The sequence below is a fragment of the Capricornis sumatraensis genome, chromosome 7 (genome assembly GCF_032405125.1).
Source record: "Capricornis sumatraensis isolate serow.1 chromosome 7, serow.2, whole genome shotgun sequence".
In the NCBI taxonomy this organism is placed as follows: Eukaryota; Metazoa; Chordata; class Mammalia; order Artiodactyla; family Bovidae; genus Capricornis; species Capricornis sumatraensis.
In genome coordinates, this window is record NC_091075.1 from 100475436 (window position 1) to 100497314 (window position 21879).

Here is a 21879-nt window from a genome sequence, read left to right on the forward strand (position 1 = left end):
CCATGGTGTTTGGCCTTATTACCAGGGGTCCACTTAGAACAAAATTCTGTGCTAAGTCTCATACTGAGTCTCCCAAGGACTCGAAATCTCCCACCTATTGGGTCTGTAATACATCTGCTCGCCTTCCTATAGTTTGAATTTTGCTTTCCTCTTATCAATACACTCAAAAATTCAATCTCCAGGCTAGTACATGTCTTTCACTTTCAGATACAAGCAGCAACTTTGGCATTTCTTATCACAAAAAATCCATATGAGAAAGGTGGCATGCCCAGTGAACTTCCTGGGTGGAGAGGTTTTCCTGTCAAAGTCGGCAGGGTTTGTTCGTCCACCATCTTCAGAATTTGGTCATTGAGCTGGACAGATCTGTAAAGGGGAAAGATGCATCCAGGTTAGCCAAGCTGTACATCTTCCATCTACTCTATAAAAGTCCTGAGAACTTTTTAAGGCCCCAATTTTTTTTTCCTGTGGCAGTTTATATCATGTAACTTGTATTTGAACACTATGTCAGGTAGGTATTTGACCGAGATGACCTTTAAGCTACACTGGTAGAGCTGAACAGTTGTGACAGAAACCATACGGTCTGCAAAGCTCCCAAATATTTACTATCCGGCCCTTTACAGAAAATGAAGCACATACAATCCATACTAGGCAAGATGACGGAGGTGTAAAAAGGATGAAGATGACATACTTCTGGATTTGTGGCATTTTGGGGGGGAATGGTAAGTAATTGTAAACATCTAGATATGAAGCAAATATATAGGATGGAATATGAGTTGCATGAATTTAACATACAAAATGATCGTCAATTTCCCACTTGTAACTATGTCTGTAAACCCTCTTACTCCCCGTCTCCCAGGAGGTATGTATTCATTTTCTTAATCTGTGAAGCTACTTTGGTAGAATATATATTGCTGTGGTGAAGAAAAATGATTTTCTTTAGCTAAACTATGGATTTAAAAAAATAATTGCTTTCTTTGCATCTCACTATTAAAATTTAAATTAAAAACTGAGTCAAAATAGAAAAAAATCAAGGACAAGTGTTATGTATATTTATTATTATTGAAATCAAATTAATATATACTTGGGCTTCCCTGGTGGCTCAGACGGTAAAGAATCCGCCTGCAGTGTGGGAGATTGCAACCCAGGGATGCAATGTTCCATCCCTGGGTTGGGAAGATCCCCTGGAGGAGGGTATGGCAATCCACTCCAGTGTTCTTGCCTGGAGAATCCCCATGCACAGTGGGGCCTGGTGGGCTACAATCTATGAGGTCAGAAAAAGTCGGACACGACTGAAGCAACTAAACATAGCAATATATTCTTACGGCAACAAATCTTACATAAGTAAGAGCTTAGGAAGAAAAGCTTTAGTCTACTTTTAGTTTTATTGATACTTACTTCCATAATTCTAAATGATATTTTTATCTTTCATCTTTTTATTAAATGGTTTTTATGTTATGAAATTTTTATAAAGAAAAAGTTTTATATTGTTGAAAATTTAGGTTAATGCCAGAGTTTATGTCATACCTGTAATACATATATTATATGTAGAATACTTATAACAGTGCCTTGTACATAATAAGCATGTAAAAGTATTATCTATCATCATCCTTATTATGCAGATAAATAAATATAACAGAAGCAAACTATCTCATGACCATTTTTAAGATTTTGATGTATATTTCTTCATCTCTTTTTTATGAATGTATGAACATACATATTTTCATATGGACAAAAATGAGCATACAGTATATAGTCTCTTAAAACTTGATTCTTTCCCCCTTAACATATCCTAACATTTGCTCACACCATTAAACATTCATCCACTGCATCATTCTAATGACTGCACAAGATTCCTTTGTACCAGCATTTTATTTACTGAATTGTCTAGTGTTAGACACTTGTTTGTTTCCAGTTTAGCATTGTTATAAAGTTTTCATTTTTAAAGAGCTCTCACACTCTATCCTTACCAAGTATCAGTCAGCAGAGAAATTAGTTTCCATTATTCCTTGCTTAAATGCCCAGCTGTGGGCTCTGTACCTAAAGATGTAATAAGATAACCATAATTGTGCTGAAGGCTAACAAGCCTGCATTGCAGTTACACTCAGCTCACATGCACCCGAGCTTTGTCTCAGCACCTATATCACAGCACTTCCTGCAAGGGGTGGAGGAGGAAACGCCACGACCACCATCAGGAAACCGCAAACAAAAATAGGTCTTGACAACATCTCTAAATGGTGATAGTTAGAGCTCTTCTGCAAGAGATTGAGGACTGTGACAGGAGGTGCACAAAAACGTTCAGAAAGTCTTTGAGAGAGGTCACAGGGTTTAAAGGTAAGTCTGATCACTGTAAATTAATGCTGCTCTGGGTTAAGATGATGAAACATGGGCAAGATAATATCTAATCTACCTGTCTACACTGTTTAATCAGCTATGAATATAGCTAAAGGGTGTTATCCGTATACTGAGTGTAAGCTTAAAGCATGCGGAATATTTCCTTATTGGGCTGGCCAATAAGGGTAGGGTTTTATTTGAAGGTAGTGTCTTATTTCCTATTTCTAAGTTAGTAATATGGTGACAAGAAATAGAAGACATGCTTGTCAAGTTTCAGACCAAATAGAGCTGGAAGGAATTAGCAAGCAACAGATTTGGTAGAATTGGAGAAGGTGGGGAAAATTCATCTGAGATAAAATACTGCTTTTATGTTAACATATATTCAGTTCAAATATTTATTAAATACTTATGATACAGGACCTTATATGGGCACTATACAAGTTATTTAAGTGAAAACTAACTTTTTAAAGGTAATCATTATTTAACCCCCTGAGGTCGTTAGCATGAGCATGTGTGCAAACTGTGCATTCATTAAACGTATCTGGGATACTTTTGCAACATTTTAAAGAGAGAAAAATATAAGTAATGTATAGTCATCAAAAGGAACTTAGGGTAATACAACAATGTCCACAATTTCACCAGTTTTCCAAGTATAAAGCATGAAATATATGATCAGAATGCAACAGGGTCTGGTAAAAAAGCATAGAGAAGAATCACTGAAAAAACTGGGCATATTGAGCCTGGAGAGAAGACAGTCCAATTGTCCCTCAAATATTTGAGAGTTATTCTGGAGAAAACAGAGCATTCTGTGTTGTTTCAGATTAAGAGTAGCAAACTCAAATGCCCTCGGGGTCAAGGAAGTAACGTACCAGCAGTAGGACAGGCCTATGACAGCAGGGTCACATAGGGACTAAGGGGAACAGAGAGCTAGATGAGTTGCCTAAAGTGAATAATCCCAGTTCAGCTCCATCGAATTGGGAAAACACCCCAGAGTTGCCAGAGCACCTATTTTCAAAGGAAAGCTAGAAATCCAGATATTTTAATACTTGTCAATTTTTACAACATTGACACCTAATTGGAAATAAAAATTAACACAGAGTGTATGCTACTCTCCCCTACCAGAAAGAGAAGAAAAAAAAATCCTCTAAACCCACTTGTCCGCAGGCATGAAGTGCAGATTCCATCCTCTGCTCCAGAGAATAGAACTAAGAGCAGCAGATGAAAGGCCCAGAGGCACCTTCTCCTTGCCACAGAGAACAGTCACCAGCAGAGGCTGTGAGATCCAACAGAGAGGAAACAAAAAGGGCTAAACGGCCCTAGATACCCATCTAAGGCTAAACGAAAATGATCTCGAAGACTTTGCTTTTTGCTGTGCCACTCAGGATTTTAGTTCCCCAACCAGGGATCGACCCTGCAACACCTGCATTGGGAGCACAGAGTCTCAACCACTGGACCACCAGCGAAGTCCCTCTTAAGATACATCTAACTCTACAACTGTTATTCGGTTACTTCAGAGTTTTTCCCTTCTTGGCGTCAGACACAAATATGCTAAGAACTTTAAAAAGTGTCAAAATCCCCAAAGAGAGAAGTATCTGTTATTCAAATATACATTATTTATAACGGGGGAAAAAGTATGGGAGAAAACAGTAGGAAAATGAGTAAGCAAACCATGGTATTTTATAAAGCATGCAGCCCATTAAAATGTCTACAAAGACTATAAATGGAAAGATACTTGGGAAAACTTGTGGGTTCTCCTTCAATTTCTCCTATTAGAAGTTGTATGATTACAGTTATATATAGTAAAATAAAGGACAGGAAATAAATCATGGAATGATATCCATTGTTAATAATGTTTGTCTGTGGGGATAGACGGAGAAGGCAATGGCACCCCACTCCAGTACTCTTGCCTGGAAAATCCCATGGACGGAGGAGCCTGGTGGGCTGCAGTCGATGGAGTTGTGAAAAGTCGGACACGACTGAGCGACTTCACTTTCACTTTTCACTTTCATGCACTGGAGAAGGAAATGGCAACCCACTCTAGTGTTCTTGCCTGGAGAATCCCAGGGACGGAGGAGCCTGGTGGGCTGCCGTCTATGGGGTCGCACAGAGTCGGACACGACTGAAGCGACTTCGCAGCATGGGGATAGGACTTTGGAGAAAGCACGTTTATGGCACTTTTTCAGGTTCTGATGCTGTCACTGAAAACATCACTCATAGAGCATTTGCAGAGATGGGAGAGCCACTAGAAGAGGAACTGGCAACCCACTCCAGTACTCTTGCCGAGATAATTCCACGGACAGAGGAGCCTGGTGGGCCAGAGCCCATGGAGTGGCAAAGAGTCAGACACTGAGCAACTGAGCACACACACACATAGTATGAGAATAGCCATGAAGAAAAGAGATCCTTCCAACACACGCTGGACAGAAATATTTGTCATGCCTAACTCATTCTTGGGTATTCTGGTTTTAGAAGACTGTTTATTTATTTGGCCGCGCCTTATTTGCACATGCAGGGTCTTCAGTCTTTGTTATGGCATGCAAACTTTAGTTGCAGCATATGGGATCTAGTTGCCTGACCGGGAATTAAACCCAGGTGCCTTGCATTGGGGGCATGGAGTGCTAACCATTGGACCACTGGGGAAGTCCCTTGGGTATTCTGTTGCATATAAGCTTTTTAAGACATATTCAATCATGGGCTTTTAGAAGTAAAATGCTCAAGAACCAACTTTAAATAATTCACCTAAAAGGCACATTTCTGACCACTCTTTTTCTTCACTCTAACCAATAAAAAACTATTCGGATACTGTAAGAGAATCACATCCATGACACATGATATTTTATAGCAACTCCTATGCCTTTATATAGCAATTACATACAGGTATTTTTGCTTTAGTGACTGTATTACCAAGGATTATTTTTTTGGAGCAAATAATCTAAATGCATTGAGTGGATCCTGATATACACCAGGTTGTCTTGAAATGAAAACATTTCTGTCAGATAACTGCCATTTGTCTTCCCATCCTTCTGCTTTGAGTCTCCACGTGAGTTACACCTGTATTGGTGTGTATTCACATATAACTTCCTGAATATTAAGAATTGTTAGAACTTGAAATAGTTGATTTTTTTCTTTTGCTCCCTGTCAACACACAGTGTTCTGGCAAATACCAATAAAATTCACTTTGGGTGAAAGTTGGAAATGAAGCAAGAAAATTACTCACTTAGAAAGTAAGCCATCGGGTCCTGAAGGTTTTACAAGGTATCTATCCACTTGATTGTTAAAAAAGTGATGTGGTAACTTCAAGTGCTTGGTGACATTATGGAGGTTTAAGGCATAGAGAGTTAAATCTCCTTCTTTATACCTAGGGCTGAAAGCAAATACATGAACTCAATAAAAGTGTTTATTTAATTTAAGCAATTAAGTAGTTGGTTACAATATAATCACGGATAATACCAAATGTAGGTAGTATTTTTAGTGATGCTGCGCCCTCTTTGCATCTTCCAGTTATGATAGTATCAGACTGCTGATGTGGTCCTGTTTTGAAAATGTGTTAAAAATATTGCTCTTTACACAACCATTTCCTGGGCTTTAGCACTTTGCAATCTTTGCTGCTTTGCCAGACTGACTTGTGAGGAAGTCAGTCAGCTCATACATGTTCAAACTTAGGAAAGCTAAATGATAAAAGGAAAATTTTGTGGGGTCATATGAATTCATATTACAAACCATATAAACCAAGACTTTTTCTAACCTTATGAAAAGACCAACACAAATAAGAAAGTTAAATCTACCAACATTTTACAGAATTTATCCACCTAAGTCATTTCCCACCAGTCCTAATGGGGCCACTCACCAAAAACAGAGTTCCCACTCAGTGAAATAGGAAACCGTGGATAGCATTTGTAGCTAAAATTAATATTTCAGTATTATTCTATCAGGAAAGACAAACTGAAACTAAGAAGAGAAAAATTTCAAACTTAGGAATATTTTTTGCTACCTAAAGCCAGAGTACTATACTATAAAAATCTCTATGGCCTCTCAATTCCAGAAACTGGGTTAAAACTTCTGAAAACATGAGAGTTGTTATCAGTCACCTTTTAATTTTTCTTCTTTATTAAATTAATCAGATATGATTCAAAATGATAAGTATAGTCACATAATTATTCACTCATATGAATTCATATTTATGTTCATCCATAGTCATTCAATTGATTAATCATGCATATGAAATCTGTTTTATGTGCTTACATTTGTACTATTCTTTATTTAAATTCAGGATATATTTTTATTCTGTATTATGTGAATCCAATCATTGTACAAATCTTTGCTGGACTGTAAATGCCTACATTTAACCTCTTTTTTTTTTTTAGCTTGACTCTGGCACCATATCACTATGAGAATGAAAACAAATAAAGGACAATGAGACACCTTAGATCCACTGTATAAACAGAAGACAGCAGGGTGTTAGAGTAGGAAGTTGTGTGCTTACTTATTAAAACTTGATTGGTAAAGGGTGTGTTACACACTTACTGGTTGATGTTTGTGCAATGAAGATATACTCGAAGTTTGTGTCTGTCTGGACCTTTCACACTTGCTATTAACACTTTGTTGCCCACCAGTTTCTTGAACAGAAGAGAGAGCCAATAATCCTAGTTGGAGTGATTGGAGAGGGGAGGGACAAAATAGATCTTTACTTACTTTTTAACAAAAACAGTGTCAAACAAATAGCTATCCTACAAACAGTGTGATTGTTATCCTGGAGGTATTTAAAAAGGATTCATCTTTTGGTCTGTGTTGCCACCGTGAATCTGAGGGCAGTATCTTGTTGCTGCTGTTCATCACCAGAGGACTATATTTCCATGATTTAGAGGGCTATGTCTGCTAGGAGGTAGATCTCAAGAGTATAACTGACTGCTCAGAGGCAGTTTAAATATTCTGTGTTGTCTGTCATCCAAGAATTCAAAACTCAAAGCAAAAATTTTAGATACACACTCACATACACATATACACATACAGAGCCAAGTTTGAAAGATAAAAACTTCTATCTGTGGAACAGAACTGCCTCTGAAACCTTAGTAAAATGCAGAATGTAGAAAACATTATAGAACAAATTATCTGATTTGTTTAATTAATCAATTCCAAGGGACAAAAAAAAAGAGGGAGGGAGAAGTTAAAGATTAACAGGCTTAAGAGATATAATAAATGCTTAAAAAAGAGACATGATATATGCAATATATGGACCTTGTTTGGATTCTGATGTGAATAAACCAACTGCTAAAGACAGTTGAGACAGTAAGGAAAATGTGAAACACTGACTAAATATTTAATGATATTAAGAGGTTATTGTCAATATTTTAAAGTGTGATAATTATATTGTGTTATGTTTTTCCAAAGGAGAAACATACTGAAATACTTACAGATAAAATGATATACCTGAGGTTTACTTAGAAGTAATCCAGTAAGTGGGAGGTGAGGGACAGGTAGGATTATGGATTAAACAAGATTAGGGCTTCATATATTTTTCCCTTTACTTTGAAATTTTTCATAATAAGAAAGTTATTTTTTAATTCACTAGATATATATAACGTCAACCCTTCCTCCCAGGTCTCCCACATTGCAGGTGGATTCTTTACCAGCTGAGCCACAGGGAAGCCCTTGAACTGAGATAAAGCAGATTTAATAGGCAAACAGCTTTTGTTTCTCTGCTTAAGATTTTACACTGGAGACTTAAGATTTTACAGAGAAGAATCAATTAAATGCTTTCAAAAGAGGCATAACTTTAAGCACGGTTCTGTGAGGGGAGGTGGGTGGGTGGATAGAAATCAAGCAGGTTAAGAGCCAGGATTTGTATAGGATTCTTTAGAATAACAAGACAGTGTGACCTCCAGCAAATCCCACAAGCATCCCTTAATTTGAACGTCCCTGTGTGAAAAATGAGAAAGCAAATCCACCCTGAATATTCATTGGAAGGACTGATGCCAAAGCTGAAACTTCAGTACTTTGGCCACCTGATGCAAAGAACCGATTCATTAGAAAAGATCCTGATGCTAGGAAAGATTGAGGGCAGGAGGAGAAAGGGACGACAGAGGATGAGATGGTTGGATGGCATCACTGACTCAATGGACATGAGTTTGAGCAAACTCCAGGAGATAGTGAGGGATAGGGAGGCCTGGTGTGCTGCAGTTCACAGGGTCACAAAGAACAGGAAACAACCTAGCCACTGAACAACAAAAACATTTGAAAAATGGGGAGTCAAGCCTGGCGTCTTGTGATGACCTAGAGGGGTGGGATGGGAGGAGAGAGGGAGGTTCAAAAGAGAGTAGATATATATATACACACATATATAAAATTATGATTTATTTGCATTGTTGTACAGCAAAAACCAGCACATTATAAAGAAATTATCCTCCAATTAAACAATTAATAAATAGATAGATGAATCTAAGACACCTGTGTTGCCACCTTCCAGGACTGTTATGCAAATCAAATAAGAAAACAGACATGTACAATAGCTTTAAGGCTGATGCTCTAGGATCCTGCAGATGTCAATGGTACCATTTACTCCTTCAAGTTTTTCTAGCTGACTTGTAAACCTTGAGGAAGAAATATATTTAGCATATATACAAAGAATTCTTAAGTCAAAAGTTTGTGTTTGAAGCTTTAGACAACATTATAAATAGCTGGCATTAGTTATAAAGAGTGACAGGGTAAGGTAGCGAATTTCCAGATATTGTACTTAGAGCACATTGTGAAGAAATTATTAATTTCTCTTCCTTGTTCAAGGTCCATTTAAGAAATGGCCAGTAGTAGATTTTGGATATTTGTTCAATGAAATGATCATACTTGGTTTAACTCATTTTATAAATGACTTGGGGAAGAGATTCCATTTTGTAGAAATGTTTTATTATGAACAGTGTGCTCCATGAGCTTGGACCACTATAGATTAAAAGCAATTTTAGGGGGATATCTATAAATCACAAAAGCCTAGCTTATATTTGGCATGTGCTTTTTGCAGACCTTCTTAGCTTTCCTACAGTGTTCAAATAATTCCCGTAGGAATTATTCTTAGAAAACAGATATTCTCAAATGATATTTTAGACAACAAAAATCAAGGTCATACTTCTCAGAGCTATATCTATACTATTCATATATATATCTTCAAGGTGGTTTTTATATGGAAGGCTACAGTTCCTGATTTAGCACCAGAAGTAGTTGGAGATAGGGTGGAAATGAGACTTTATTCATAAATATCTTGAAGATTATTAACAAAATAGCCAATCTGAGGGTGATATTTTTGAACACACACATGGTACTAGCTTACCTAAAAGTTAAATAAATGATGATTTCATAACATAAAAACATTTTGAAACTTTGGATACTAATGGCAATTTCAACTTTGATTAACTTTGAAAAATAGTTGATTCAACTTTGTTATCATATAAAATTGAAGTCATAAAATTTCAAATTACCCCCTTTAAAAAAAAAATCTCATGACACAGCCCCAATGACTCATGTTGAAATCATTATTTCTGGGTCTCTATCTCTTGAAACACAAAAATGTTACAGTGGGTTTCTTCTAAGAGTTCTTCCAGTCCACCTTTCCATGGTTTGGCTACTTACTAAGAGCACTGAATTTAACGAGAGAATTGACTCCTCATAAAAGCTTAAAATGGGAGACCTCAGTAATTTAAATGACTCACAATAATAGGAAAATAATGGTCACTTACAGGCAAAGGTTCAAAATTTCCATCCACTAGGTGGTAGTTTCCGGCTCCAAACAACACTTGCCTCATCACCACTTCTATGCCCATTCTGGCCGACAGGCCCAATTTATCCAGCCACCTGGAACAGAGTGAGGCCAAGCTTTCTTCAGATTTGGAAAACAAAATAACTCAATTTTACCTCTACACTGTTCTGATTTATTCCTCTGTGTGGGAAGAGTTGACAGAAAACCAGAAAAGTGGTATTAGTCATGAATAAGACATTCCGATGAAGTAGAGACTATCCTTTTCTTCATGTGCTCTCACACTTCTGCATGATAACAAAGTCCTGAAGACTGTTAATATGCCATAGGAGTCCCTATCAGGGTAGGACAACGTCTACAAAGCCATAGATGCCCACAGCTATAGACAATTAGACAACACGGACAATTGTTCTCCATCCTGTTGGATCCATGCTCCCCCTCCCACCCGCCACCTCTCCACCACCATCCCCATGTTGAGGATAGAAGTAAATGTTGCTGGTGGTCAGTGAAATGCAAAATAATAAGCTTCTATGGACACCTCTTTCCTCCATCTTTTTTTTTTTTAAATGCGGACCATTTTTAAAGTCATTATTGAATTTGTTACAGTATTGCTTCTGTTTTACGTTTTGGTTTTTTCTTTTTTAATTTAATTTTTATTTATTTTAATTGGAGGCTAATTACTTTACAAGATTGTAGTGGGTTTTGCCATACATTGACATGAATCAGCCATGGGTGTACTTGTGTTCCCCATCCTGAACCCCCTTCCCACCTCCCTCCCCATCCCATCCCTCTGGGTCATCCCAGTGCACCAGCCCTGAGCACCCTGTCTCATGCATCGAACCTGGACTGGCGATTGGTTTTTGATCTAGAGACATGTGGTCCCTAACCAGTTGATCTAACCCACACCCCCTGCATTGGAAGGCAAAGTCCTAACCACAGGACCACCAGGGAACTCCCCCCTCATCTTTATTTAGTGGCAAAACAAACACTTCCACTGTTTTCTCTGTGCCTCATGCCCCTACATAAGGATAAAGATGTGTGCTTTATTCGGGCCTTCTAAGAATGAGGGTAGGAAAGGAAAGAGAATAAAGCTCAGTGAGGATACGGAACGTTAGGTTAAGAGCTTTAACCGAGTAATAGAATGCAACTCATGGGGTTGCAAAGAGTCGGACACGACTGAGCGACTGAACTGAACTGAAACAAGTTGGTTTTCAGGCAATCAAGTTTGTGGAGGTTGGACAAGGTGGTGATTTAGTAAATCTTTACATTCATTGGCAGCCCCTTGGGTGTGACCTCCTACTTCCAGGCTCTAAACGGTCTTGAGAATCTATGAATAGAGCTATAAGTACTCAGTATCCTTCTCAGGGTCAAGGCTCTTGATACAGTCTTTTACCATGTACTTCTTTAGAGAAAGGAATGCTTCACATAGTTTTGGGCCATAATTAAGGAACAAAACTTCTAAAGCAGTTCATTCATACAATGATTAATCTGGGGCATGCATTAAAGATGTCCAACTAATTTAGTAAATCATTTTATTGGAAAATCTGGCATGAATTTTGGAGTTCTGCCATAGAAATTGTCCTTGATTTTTGGCCGATGAGTTATTTCAGCTGAATAGAAGAACAGGAGAGTACTATATGGTCCCTGAGACAAGTGCAGGCTCACTCACATAAAGCCAGCAGCAAAGGTGTTGGACAGCAAGGGTGCTCCACCCCCAAATGCAGAACTGGTCTCTCCTAACCAAACCTTCTTGTGGGGTCTTATCTTCTCAACAATCTGTGGAACAGAAAAGTCTCCTTTGTAATTGCAAGTGAGAGGACCAAATATTCAAAACTCCACATTCAAAACCTTGCATTCCCAAGACCCACCATCCAATACAGTTATAAAATATGTTCACAGTCATTTAGGTTTGGGGCAATTAACTTTTATTGGAATACTAGGTGTGGAAGGAATGCAAATAACCCCATTCTTACAGACTATGAGAGTTTATTCTACCGAACGGCTGTGGGAAATATTTTTAATTTCTAATCAATATACATGGGTAAGACCCAAGAGGAAGGAACTGAAGGTAAATAAGACCTAGTGCCTGTTCTCTAAAACTGGAAAAACATGTAAATTTATATACCCACAGAATTTAGGACTAGCTAGACTACAAAGTACTTTGGTTTTACATTAAAAAGAGAGGGGGAAAAAAAAGACTATTACCTGGAAAGTTTTTTGCACAGATGAAATAAAAGTGTCCAGTATATCAGGGTTTAGGAAATCTTCTTTGGTAGCAATTCGCCCATTCACATAGTAGCTGAATTATTCAGAACATATTCAGGAAGAAATACCAAACTTTACTTTCTGCTTTTAAGTTAACTAGCAACCTTTGTCCTCCTTTCTACTTCTTCCCACCCCTGTGCTATTAAAAAAAAAAAAAAAAAGGCAGAGGTTCTACTAAGGAGAGAATAAGATGGGAGGAGACCAGTTACTCTGTCTTGAGAAAACATAGTCATAAGTGTATGTATTGTGGGTTATCCATTCATTGGCAAGTATATTCATTTTAGCCACATATCTGTTCTATGACTTAAATGAAAGTGTGCTTTGATCTTGTAGAAACCACCATATTACTTAAAATTAGTTAAAATTTTTGCTTTATTAATATTAAAATCCTAGTACAATGCTGCTTGAGACACTATAAAGTCAATTAGCACTTAATGAAAACATTGTTTTGAAAACTAGGTCATAAGTAAAGCTAGCTGTACTTTCTTAGTATTAACAGTAGGAGACATACTTACTGATGCCAAGTAACTGAATCAATCACTTCTCCCCCAGCTTTTAGGAAACTAGAAAAAAAAATCTATTATATTATCACTTAATTCTTTTATGGATAATATATGCACACAAGTTATTTTCCCTAGAAATGGGCTGGTTACTACTTTAGGATAAAGCAACACAAACTTCCTAATTCTAATACAAATTTTTAATCACAGGTGCCATTTGCCCCCAAATCTTTGATATGCTGAGCCTGTCAGTGTTTGCTCTTTTGGTAAACCATCTAGTCAGGCAACAAAATGGCTTACTTATTTATTGGCTGTACCATGTGGCACGTGGAACTTCCCTGACCAGGGACCAAACCCAGGCCCCTCTGAAATGGAAGCACAGAATCTTAACCATTGGACCACCAGGGAAGTCCAAAGATTATTTAATAACAGGTGGTTTATTGAGGATCCTCCACCGAAGAAAAATATTTTTAAGAAAAATGGTTCTGCTTCCTCTAGTTCTTACCTCTTCAGCATCTTAACAGTACTTCTTCTAGGCTGGCCAATATCAGGACCATAGAGTTTTGCATTTTTGAAAGTAGATTTTCCTAGAAGTTTACGCAACTCAATAAAATCTTCTCCTAACTGCCGTCCATTGATGAAAATACCAGCTTTCCTCTGGAAACTGTTAGGTTCTGAAAGAGCAATTCTCAAAATAAATGCTCACCTAGAATTTTTTTCTATTTAGAGGCAAACATAAAAGCAACAGGGCATTTTTCACATTACAAAACCTTAGAATCCAAAGTCAAGAAAGGTAAAATACCTAGTTATAAAGGAGATGTTACAAGAAAACAAAAATTTAAGTTATATAACTGAAGTATGAGGGGGTAATAAAACAGCTGGAAATTAATGATGTGTATATTAAACCAATGGATATTCAGGAAATAGTCTGTATCCAGTATTTAATAGCCTAATTTACTTTTAAAAAGATTGTGCGAGGAGAAGGCATTTAAAAACCCATTTCTACAATGTAATTAAAAGTCTTGTTGAGCTTATATTGTTTATCTGTGAAATGCCATACGCATGTGTCATCTTCACTAATTAGAATTTTTTGAAGCTCCGAATTGCCTCTATAATGTCAAAAGTTATCTTAATAGCAGATAAAAATTAAGATAAATTCTTTAAAAAAAAAGTCTTATTGAGAATTATAAGGGCAAATTATATATGCAGTAATCTGGAAGTAACAAAACTGAAGAGATGGGAGGAAGGCACAGGAAATGTCTAATCTACTTCCCAAATTACTTTACTCTTCTCCTTTACCCTGAAAACCAGACCTTCTCTTTGCAAAATGGAGCCTAAGGAAGAGGGACACATGATGACATTACTGTTGTATCTTGCCCTGAAGATCAGAAAGACCTGGGGATGGGTAGGGTAGAAAAGTTGGGAGGCAGGGATGTACAGAGACAGGTAAGGATGACCTATGGTTCACGTAGTTGCTGCAGGAAGCCTGGTCAGCAGCATCTAGCTAAGACATGGTTGCCTCTATCCTTCCATTTTGCTTCAGTGCTTCACCTTGTTAGTTATCCTTAGCCACCAAGCCCCCAAATCTGTGGCTGGACTTTATCATAACACATGCCACTATAGATATGTATCACTTCTTTGCTTGCTTTCTGGTAGGTCTGGCTCCTTACCTCCAGAACAGAAGTCTCAAGAGAGCAATGACCTCGTTCTAGAGCCAGACTGCCTGGGTTCAAATCCTAACTCCTCTAAGATTTCTCTAACTCATAATTGCCTAGCGTTATTAGTAAAGAATCTGCCTACAATGTAGGAGACAGGAGACATGGGTTCAATCCCCGGGTTGGGAAGATCCCCTTGAGGCGGAAATGGCAACCCACTCCAGTATTCTTGCCTTGGAGAATCTCCTGGACAGAGGAGCCCGGTGGGCTACAGTCCATGGGGTCACAAAGAGTTGGATATGATTGAGCAACTAAGCACAGATGTACACACACAGCTATATATTTAGCTAACACTTTTTGTGCCTCTTTGGTCATCTATGAAATGAAGGTCAAAACTGTATTCACCATCTCACTTTCCATTTTCTGTTTAGTTCCATTAGCTGATGTATAGACAAAGCACTGTAAACGCTTCAATGAACGTGGCTAATTAGCACTTTAAAAGTGAAAGTGTTAGTCACGCAGTTGTGTCTGACTCTTTGCAACCCCATGGATTGTACCCACCAAGCTCCTCTGTCCATGGAATTCTCCAGGCAAGTATATTAGAGTGAGTTGCCATTTCCTTCTCCAGAGGATCTTCCCCACCCAGATATTGAACCCGGGCCTCCTGCATTGCAGGAAGAATTCTTTACCATCTTAGCCACCAGAGAAGACCCACTTTAATTAGAATTTAGAAGTTCTTGTAAAAAAAGAATGAAGAAGGAGACACTCAAGAGCTTGACCCAGAGGGAATTCAGTCCTGGAACTTCTAGCTTGAACCTATGATGAATGTCAGGATGGGGTTGCCGAGATTAAATGACAAGCAGAGAACAGAGGAAGAGATGGAAAGGTAGAAGCAAACTGCTTGAGTCCAACCTGCCAAGCGACCTGCCAAGTAACCCCAAAGATCTCAAAGGAATCAGGGAGCTGTGTGTGTGTGTGCTAAGTTTCTACAATCGTGTCCAACTCTTTGTGACCCCATGGACGGTAGCCTGCCAGGCTGCTCTGTCCATGAGATTCTCCAGGCAAGAATACTGGAGTGGGTTGTCATTTCCTCCTCCAGGGGATATTCCCTACCCAGGGATTGAGCCCTCATCTCTTACAATCTCCTGCATTGGCAGGCAAGGGAGCTGTGGAAATGCTCAAATATAAACTGGGATGAGCCATAACATCTGGGCTATGTAAGGAGTTTTCTGCCACAATTCCAAACTTATACCATTGAGCACTTATACAAATATTCCAAGAGAAAAGTCATATTTACTATTATTAAAAAGGTCATAAATAGGAACAAATAATGCCAAAGGGGAGTCTCCTTATTATTGAAATGTTTCTGGAGGTGGGAGGCACTTACCATTGCCTAGTTCCCAAGAAATGTCATAATTCTTGGAAGAGCAGTAATTCAGGAGCAACTGAGCGTTGGAACTGTCCCAGTGCATATCTGCAGTTCGTAGTAATGCATTTAGACCAAAGATCAAGTTCAGTCCTGAGCAATTGGCAAAAGTGTGCAGCATATCCACTGAGTGTTCTAAAAGAAAAATGTTGCCATTTCATAGTTAGGTCGGCACCTGAATGTCAAAGTGATGAAGGCTTCCAGATTTGCTCCTCGTAATGAATTAGTATTTCTGTAGTTAAATGGAAGGAATTCTAGTCCTAATGAGTCCTTATAATTATGAATAGGAGTCCAGAAAAATTGGACTAAAAAAAAAAGCCAATATGACTTTGTTTGCTTTAGCTACTAAATCAAGTCCAAGGAAGGTACCAGAGGCTTTGGTCTGACCCTTGGGTTTTGCTCAAGTGACCTCAGGTGAACTGGGGAAACTCAATGCTCAGCACACACAGGCCAGACTTTTCATTAGTCAACATAAATCCCACTCTTCATAACCTAAAAATCTTCACTCACAAAATAACTTGGTAATTTTGATTAGCTTTTTAAAACATTGTTTGAAAAAATCATGTATATAATTTATTAATCCAAAATATTAACAAGTGAAATTTTACATTTAAAAAACTGGCTTGGGGCTCTAGGGACATGGTTTCCAAACTCAGTGCCAAGGTAGCCTTTCGTTGTTTTTCAGTCGCTAAGTTGCGTCTGACTCTTTGTGACCCCATGAAGTGCAGCGTACCAGGCTCCTCTGTCCTCCACTATCTCCTGGAGTTTGCACAGATTCATGTCCATTGAGTCAGTGATGCTCTCTAACCACCTCAGCCTCTGTTGCCCTCTTTTCCTTTGGCCTTAAGGCACCCTGAGGAGTGAATTTACTGAGACAGTTTGGAAGATAAATATACAGGACATCTGACATCAGTTAAATTTGAATTTCAGATAAATAATGAATAGTTTTTAGTGTATGTCAAATACAATATTTGAGAAAAACCTGCAGTAAAGAAATGATTGTTTATTTGAAATTAAAATTTAACCAGGCAACTCGACTTACAAGGGTACTGCAGGATCTTTTAAATTTGCAAGGGAACACATCAACATCTGTTGGACGTGATGAAAACTATTACTATTAGGTTGTTCAGACCTAACAGTTTAACTGAAAACTCTTAGGCATTTCTTTTGGGCTAGATGTGCTGTGAAAAAAAAATTACAGCATCACTAAGGGATTATTAAAGCTTTGGAACTTTTGAACTCAGTTTTTTAACGATTAGCTAGCCTCTAACCTCTTTCTGTGGAGAAGGCAATGGCACCCCACTCCAATACTCTTGCCTGGAAAATCCCATGGATGGAGGAGCCTGGTAGGCTGCAGTCCATGAAGTTGCTAAGAGTCGGACATAACTGAGTGACTTCACTTTCACCTTTCGCTTTAATGCATTGGAGAAGGAAATGGCAACCCACTCCAGTGTTCTTGCCTGGAGAATCCCAGGGATGGGGGAGCCTGGTGGGCTGCCGTCTATGGGGTCGCACAGGGACACGACTGAAGTGACTTAGCAATAGCAATAGCAACTTCTTTCTGAGAGTGGCAACAGTGTATTTATTTCATTTACTTATTTGTTTTTATTTTTGGCTATGCTGGGTCTTTGTTGCTTGGAGGGCTGTTCTCTAGCTGAGGACAGGTGGCTACTCTCTAGCTGCGGTGACCTGGCTTCTCACTGCCGTGCCTTCTCTTGTTGTGGAGCTCTGGCTGCAGAGAACTGACTCAGTTGTTGGTGCACGTGGACTTAGTTGCCCCGTGACATATGGAATCTTCCCAGACCAGGGATTGAATTCCGTGTCTCCCACCTTGGCAGGCAGATTCTTTATCATTAATCTACCAGGGAAGACTGGCAACAATTTTTGAGTGTCATCTTTAAATCAGTTAGTATCTGCAAAAATCTGGTGATCTTAATGTATATTTAGAGTTATCTATTAAACAGAAATTCACTCCTTTAGTTCATTTTCCTTTTTTAAAATTTCTATCTTTTCTGGCCATGTCCTCTGGGTACCCTGACTAGGGATTGAACCTATACCCCTATATTGGGAGCTTGGACTCTTAACCACTGGACTACCAGGGAAGTCCCTCCGCTAGTTTAAAAAAAATCTGTATCTGGCAAATTTACCACCTTTCTCCCTAAAAGCGGTTTTGTCTTGGTTTTGTTTCTGAGTCTGGACTTCCCTGGTGGCTCAGAGGTTAAAGTGTCTGCCTGGAATGCAGGAGACCAGGGTTCGATCCCTGGGTCGGGGAGATCCCCTGGAGAAGGAAATGGCAACCCACTCTAGTACTCTTGCCTGGAGAATCCCATGGCGGGAGAAGCCTGGTGGGCTACAGTCCATGGGGTTGTAAAGAGTCGGACATGACTGAGTGACTTCACTTCACTTTCACTTCTGAGTCTTTAGGCTGAACTACTTGGGTTACCATAGCAGTGAAACCATAGATTTAATACTGCCCATAATAGCTGAGGAGCGGTAATGACACTAGCAAGCTATTTTCGGTGTTTTTGATATTTGCTCTGTCACCCGCTTCCACGAAACTACTGCCTATCATCAAGGACTTGCAGACATCGGGGGCTGAAAAGCTCTCTGAGTCTTGCAGCTTCTTCCTGGGGTCTTGGGGCTGCAGTGGAGGACAGTGTGGGCCTTCATGGCCTTTATGGAGTCTTCCCCAAGTGTGGCAACGTCCATGAGCTTCTTAGATACTTACTCCTACAATGAGTTGGGGCCCATCCTCATTTTTCTATGAGGAAACTGACACCCAAAGAGATAAAGAGCTCTGCCCAATATCACAGAACTATCTGGGGACAGTGCCAGATTACTAGAGCCTGTTATAAAGGCCCTCTGACTGTCATTCATGGTCACAGCTGTATTTTACACATCTATAGCAAATCAAGCGGAGAACGTGTCCTCAATCAAGAATCATATATCTGGGTTTGGGCCTTACCCTCCCACTTACAGACTGAATCATCAGCGATGACCCTTCAACCTGCATGAGCCCCAGGTACTGATCTACAGACCTGGAACTAGTCCCGTCATCCATCTACCTCACAGAACCAAGCTGAGATAGCACATGGGAAAACCCTTGGTAAACCACAGAAAACTCTTATAGATGTAAAGCACTGTGATTGCCTAGAACCACAACAAAGCTTATAGCGTTTTCAAGAAACCTAGAATGTTTACATTTTCAAGTATTTATTCAGTTCATACCTTACTCTTCCTCTATCTCCTCTTTCCAAATACACTTTAAGTAGCTTCAAATTCTATAGCAGTAACTCCTCCTAGGATAAGGGCTGTATCTTACACAGTTCAAATCCACTCTTGACCAATAAAACTGCAGGAGTTCTCTGGTGGTCCATTGGTGAAGAATCCGCCTGCCAATGCAGGAGACACAAGTTCAATCCCTGGTCAGGCAAGATCCCACATGCTGAGGAGCAACTAGGCCCATGTGCCGTAACTATTGAGTCTGCACTCTAGAGCCTGAGTCTAGACTTCCGAGCCCCTACCTCACAAGTGCTGTAGCCCTCGTACCTAGAGACTGTGCTCCCCAACAGGAGAAACCTCTGCAATGAGAGGCCCTCGCACTGCAACTAGAGAAAGCCCTAGTAGAGCGCAAAGACACAGTGCAGCCAAAGAATAATTAAATAAAAAACCCACCAAGTGGCGGGGTGGGTGTGGGAGGGTTGTGGGGGATGGGGTGAATTAAGAGACTGAAATTGACATATAGACACTGTTGACACTTTGTATAACATAGATAACTAACGAGAAAATATTGTATAGCTCAGGGAACTCGATGCAGTGCTCTATGGTGACCTAGATGGGAAGGAAATCCAAAAAAGAAGGGATATATGTATACGCACAGCTGATTCACTTTGCTGTACAGTAGAAACTAACACATTGCAAAGCAACTACACTTCAATAAAAATTAATTTTAAAAATAAAACTCACCCAACCTATTCCCTCCTCAAAATAAAAAGAAGAAAACTCATAGTTAATTATCCAATTCCCAGACGTTATCCAGTCTCTTATCTCTCATTGTCTGAGAGGGTGGACAACTCCCCGGGACCAATATAATCTAAATGAACCATTAAACATAGGTACTGACTATTGTACCATTTCCATTTGTGTAAGTGTGCCCAGCATCCAGTCTGGGAGTGGAACAATGCGGAAGGTGGAGAAGAAAGAGAGAAAAAAAATAGCTCATTAAATATGATTATTTTAATAAAGGAATCCTCCTTTCTGCAGTCACACCCAAAATCACACCTGTAACACTGCTTCCTTTTCCTGCCCAGACAGATTTACAATGTGAATTTATATTCTCATGACAAATGTTATTGTCATCTTCTACTTAAGTGAAACACAGCATCCGATGTGGCCTGTAATTAGAAAACTTACCTAGAGCTTCTAGGACACCTGTTTCAAAGGGACAGGCCATTAACTAAGCAAAACCAAAATAGACTTTTGCTACCTCTTCCATCACATGATACCACTCTCAGTTACTCAGAAATTACCAGCCTTGGCCATGGATACAGAACCAAGTGTGGCAACATCTATGAGCTTCTTAGATACTTATTCCTGCAATGAGTTGGTGCCCAGACCAAATGCAGTAAATTTCCTATCTGTATGTTTCTAAGACATGCAGATTAAAATAGAAATTTTCAACTCAGAAGTCAAAATCTTTCCAAACACAATTAACTATCTGTAGTATTTGTCATACACTGTAGCATTGCCAACAGGGTGGCTGGGATTATACTGACCCTGTGACACAGTTAGTGAAAGAAGGGCTTTCCCCTGGTGTAGAAATTAGGAAGGTCCAAGTTCCAGAGGCAGGGAAAAGATGTTGAAAACCTACCATCTTGGTTCTAAAAAGATCATGCGAGGCAGCAAACATTTTTAAAGAAAAATTTAAGGTAAATTGGAATATGTTTAAGATGACCAAGAAAACATGTGTGACTCTATATGCCTAATACCGTGGCATCTTCTCTAGCAGGCCTATATCAGATGATTTATTACAACTGAGATCTTACTGAGTGGGCCTCTTGGACTTGTGTCATTCTTTAATGGGATCTGAGAAGGCCCTGTTATGCCAAATTTTGTTCAACCATGGATCATATTATTTTTTTAAATCTTTTTTTAAAATATATTTTAATTTTTGACCACACCATGAGGCATGTGGGATCTTACTTTCCCAACCAGGGATCAAACCAATACTCCCTCCGTTGGAAGTACAGGATCTTAACTACTGGACTGCCAGGGAAGTCCCATAGATCATATCAGTAAAAGATTAGAATATTTCCCCCACAGCCCTCTGCTTCAAAATGCAAAAAATAATTTAGAGGACTACATTTTCTATTAGCATATAACCCTTTCTTACATGTTAATTTCCTCCTGTACCTTATATATTAAAAATATTTTTTAAAATTCATTGAATACACTGGAATTCAGATAGTTTATAGTAAAATCTTACAAAGAAATAATTTAATGTCAAAAATACACTCTTAGAAATGTTGACTACCCAATTTAACTTCAGTTCAGTTCAGTTCAGTTGCTCAGTTATGTCAAACTCTTTGTGAGCCCATGAACCGCAGCACGCCAGGCCTCCCTGTCCATCACCAACTCCCAGAGTCCACCCAAACCCATGTCCATTGAGTCAGTGATGCCATCCAACCATCTCATCCTCTGTTGTCCCCTTCTCCTTCTGCCCTCAATCTTTCCCAGAATCAGGGTCTTTTCCAATGAGTCAGCTCTTCGCATCAGGTGGCCAAAGTACTGGAGTTTCAGCTTCAACATCAGTCCTTCCAACGAACACCCAGGACTGGCCTCCTTTAGGATGGACTGGTTGGATCTCCTTGCAGTCCAAGGGACTCTCAAGAGTCTTCTCCAACACTACAGTTCAAAAGCATCAGTTCTTCAGCACTCAGCTTTCTTCACAGTCCAACTCTCACA

General features: G+C 39.2%; 1 protein-coding gene across 1 annotated transcript in view; it reads right to left on the reverse strand.

Moving 5' to 3' along the window:
* Positions 1 to 203: 203 nt before the first annotated feature.
* HPSE (heparanase) overlaps positions 204 to 21879 on the reverse strand; it is a 47904-nt gene continuing 26228 nt past the window's right edge. The window contains exons 4-12 of the mRNA XM_068975634.1: positions 15877 to 16050; positions 13340 to 13508; positions 12850 to 12897; positions 12275 to 12368; positions 11739 to 11845; positions 10053 to 10167; positions 6856 to 6974; positions 5549 to 5695; positions 204 to 363 (exon numbers count right to left, since the gene is read on the reverse strand). Coding sequence (XP_068831735.1) covers positions 204 to 363; positions 5549 to 5695; positions 6856 to 6974; positions 10053 to 10167; positions 11739 to 11845; positions 12275 to 12368; positions 12850 to 12897; positions 13340 to 13508; positions 15877 to 16050 — 1133 coding nt within the window. The remainder of the gene's footprint in view (positions 364 to 5548; positions 5696 to 6855; positions 6975 to 10052; positions 10168 to 11738; positions 11846 to 12274; positions 12369 to 12849; positions 12898 to 13339; positions 13509 to 15876; positions 16051 to 21879) is intronic.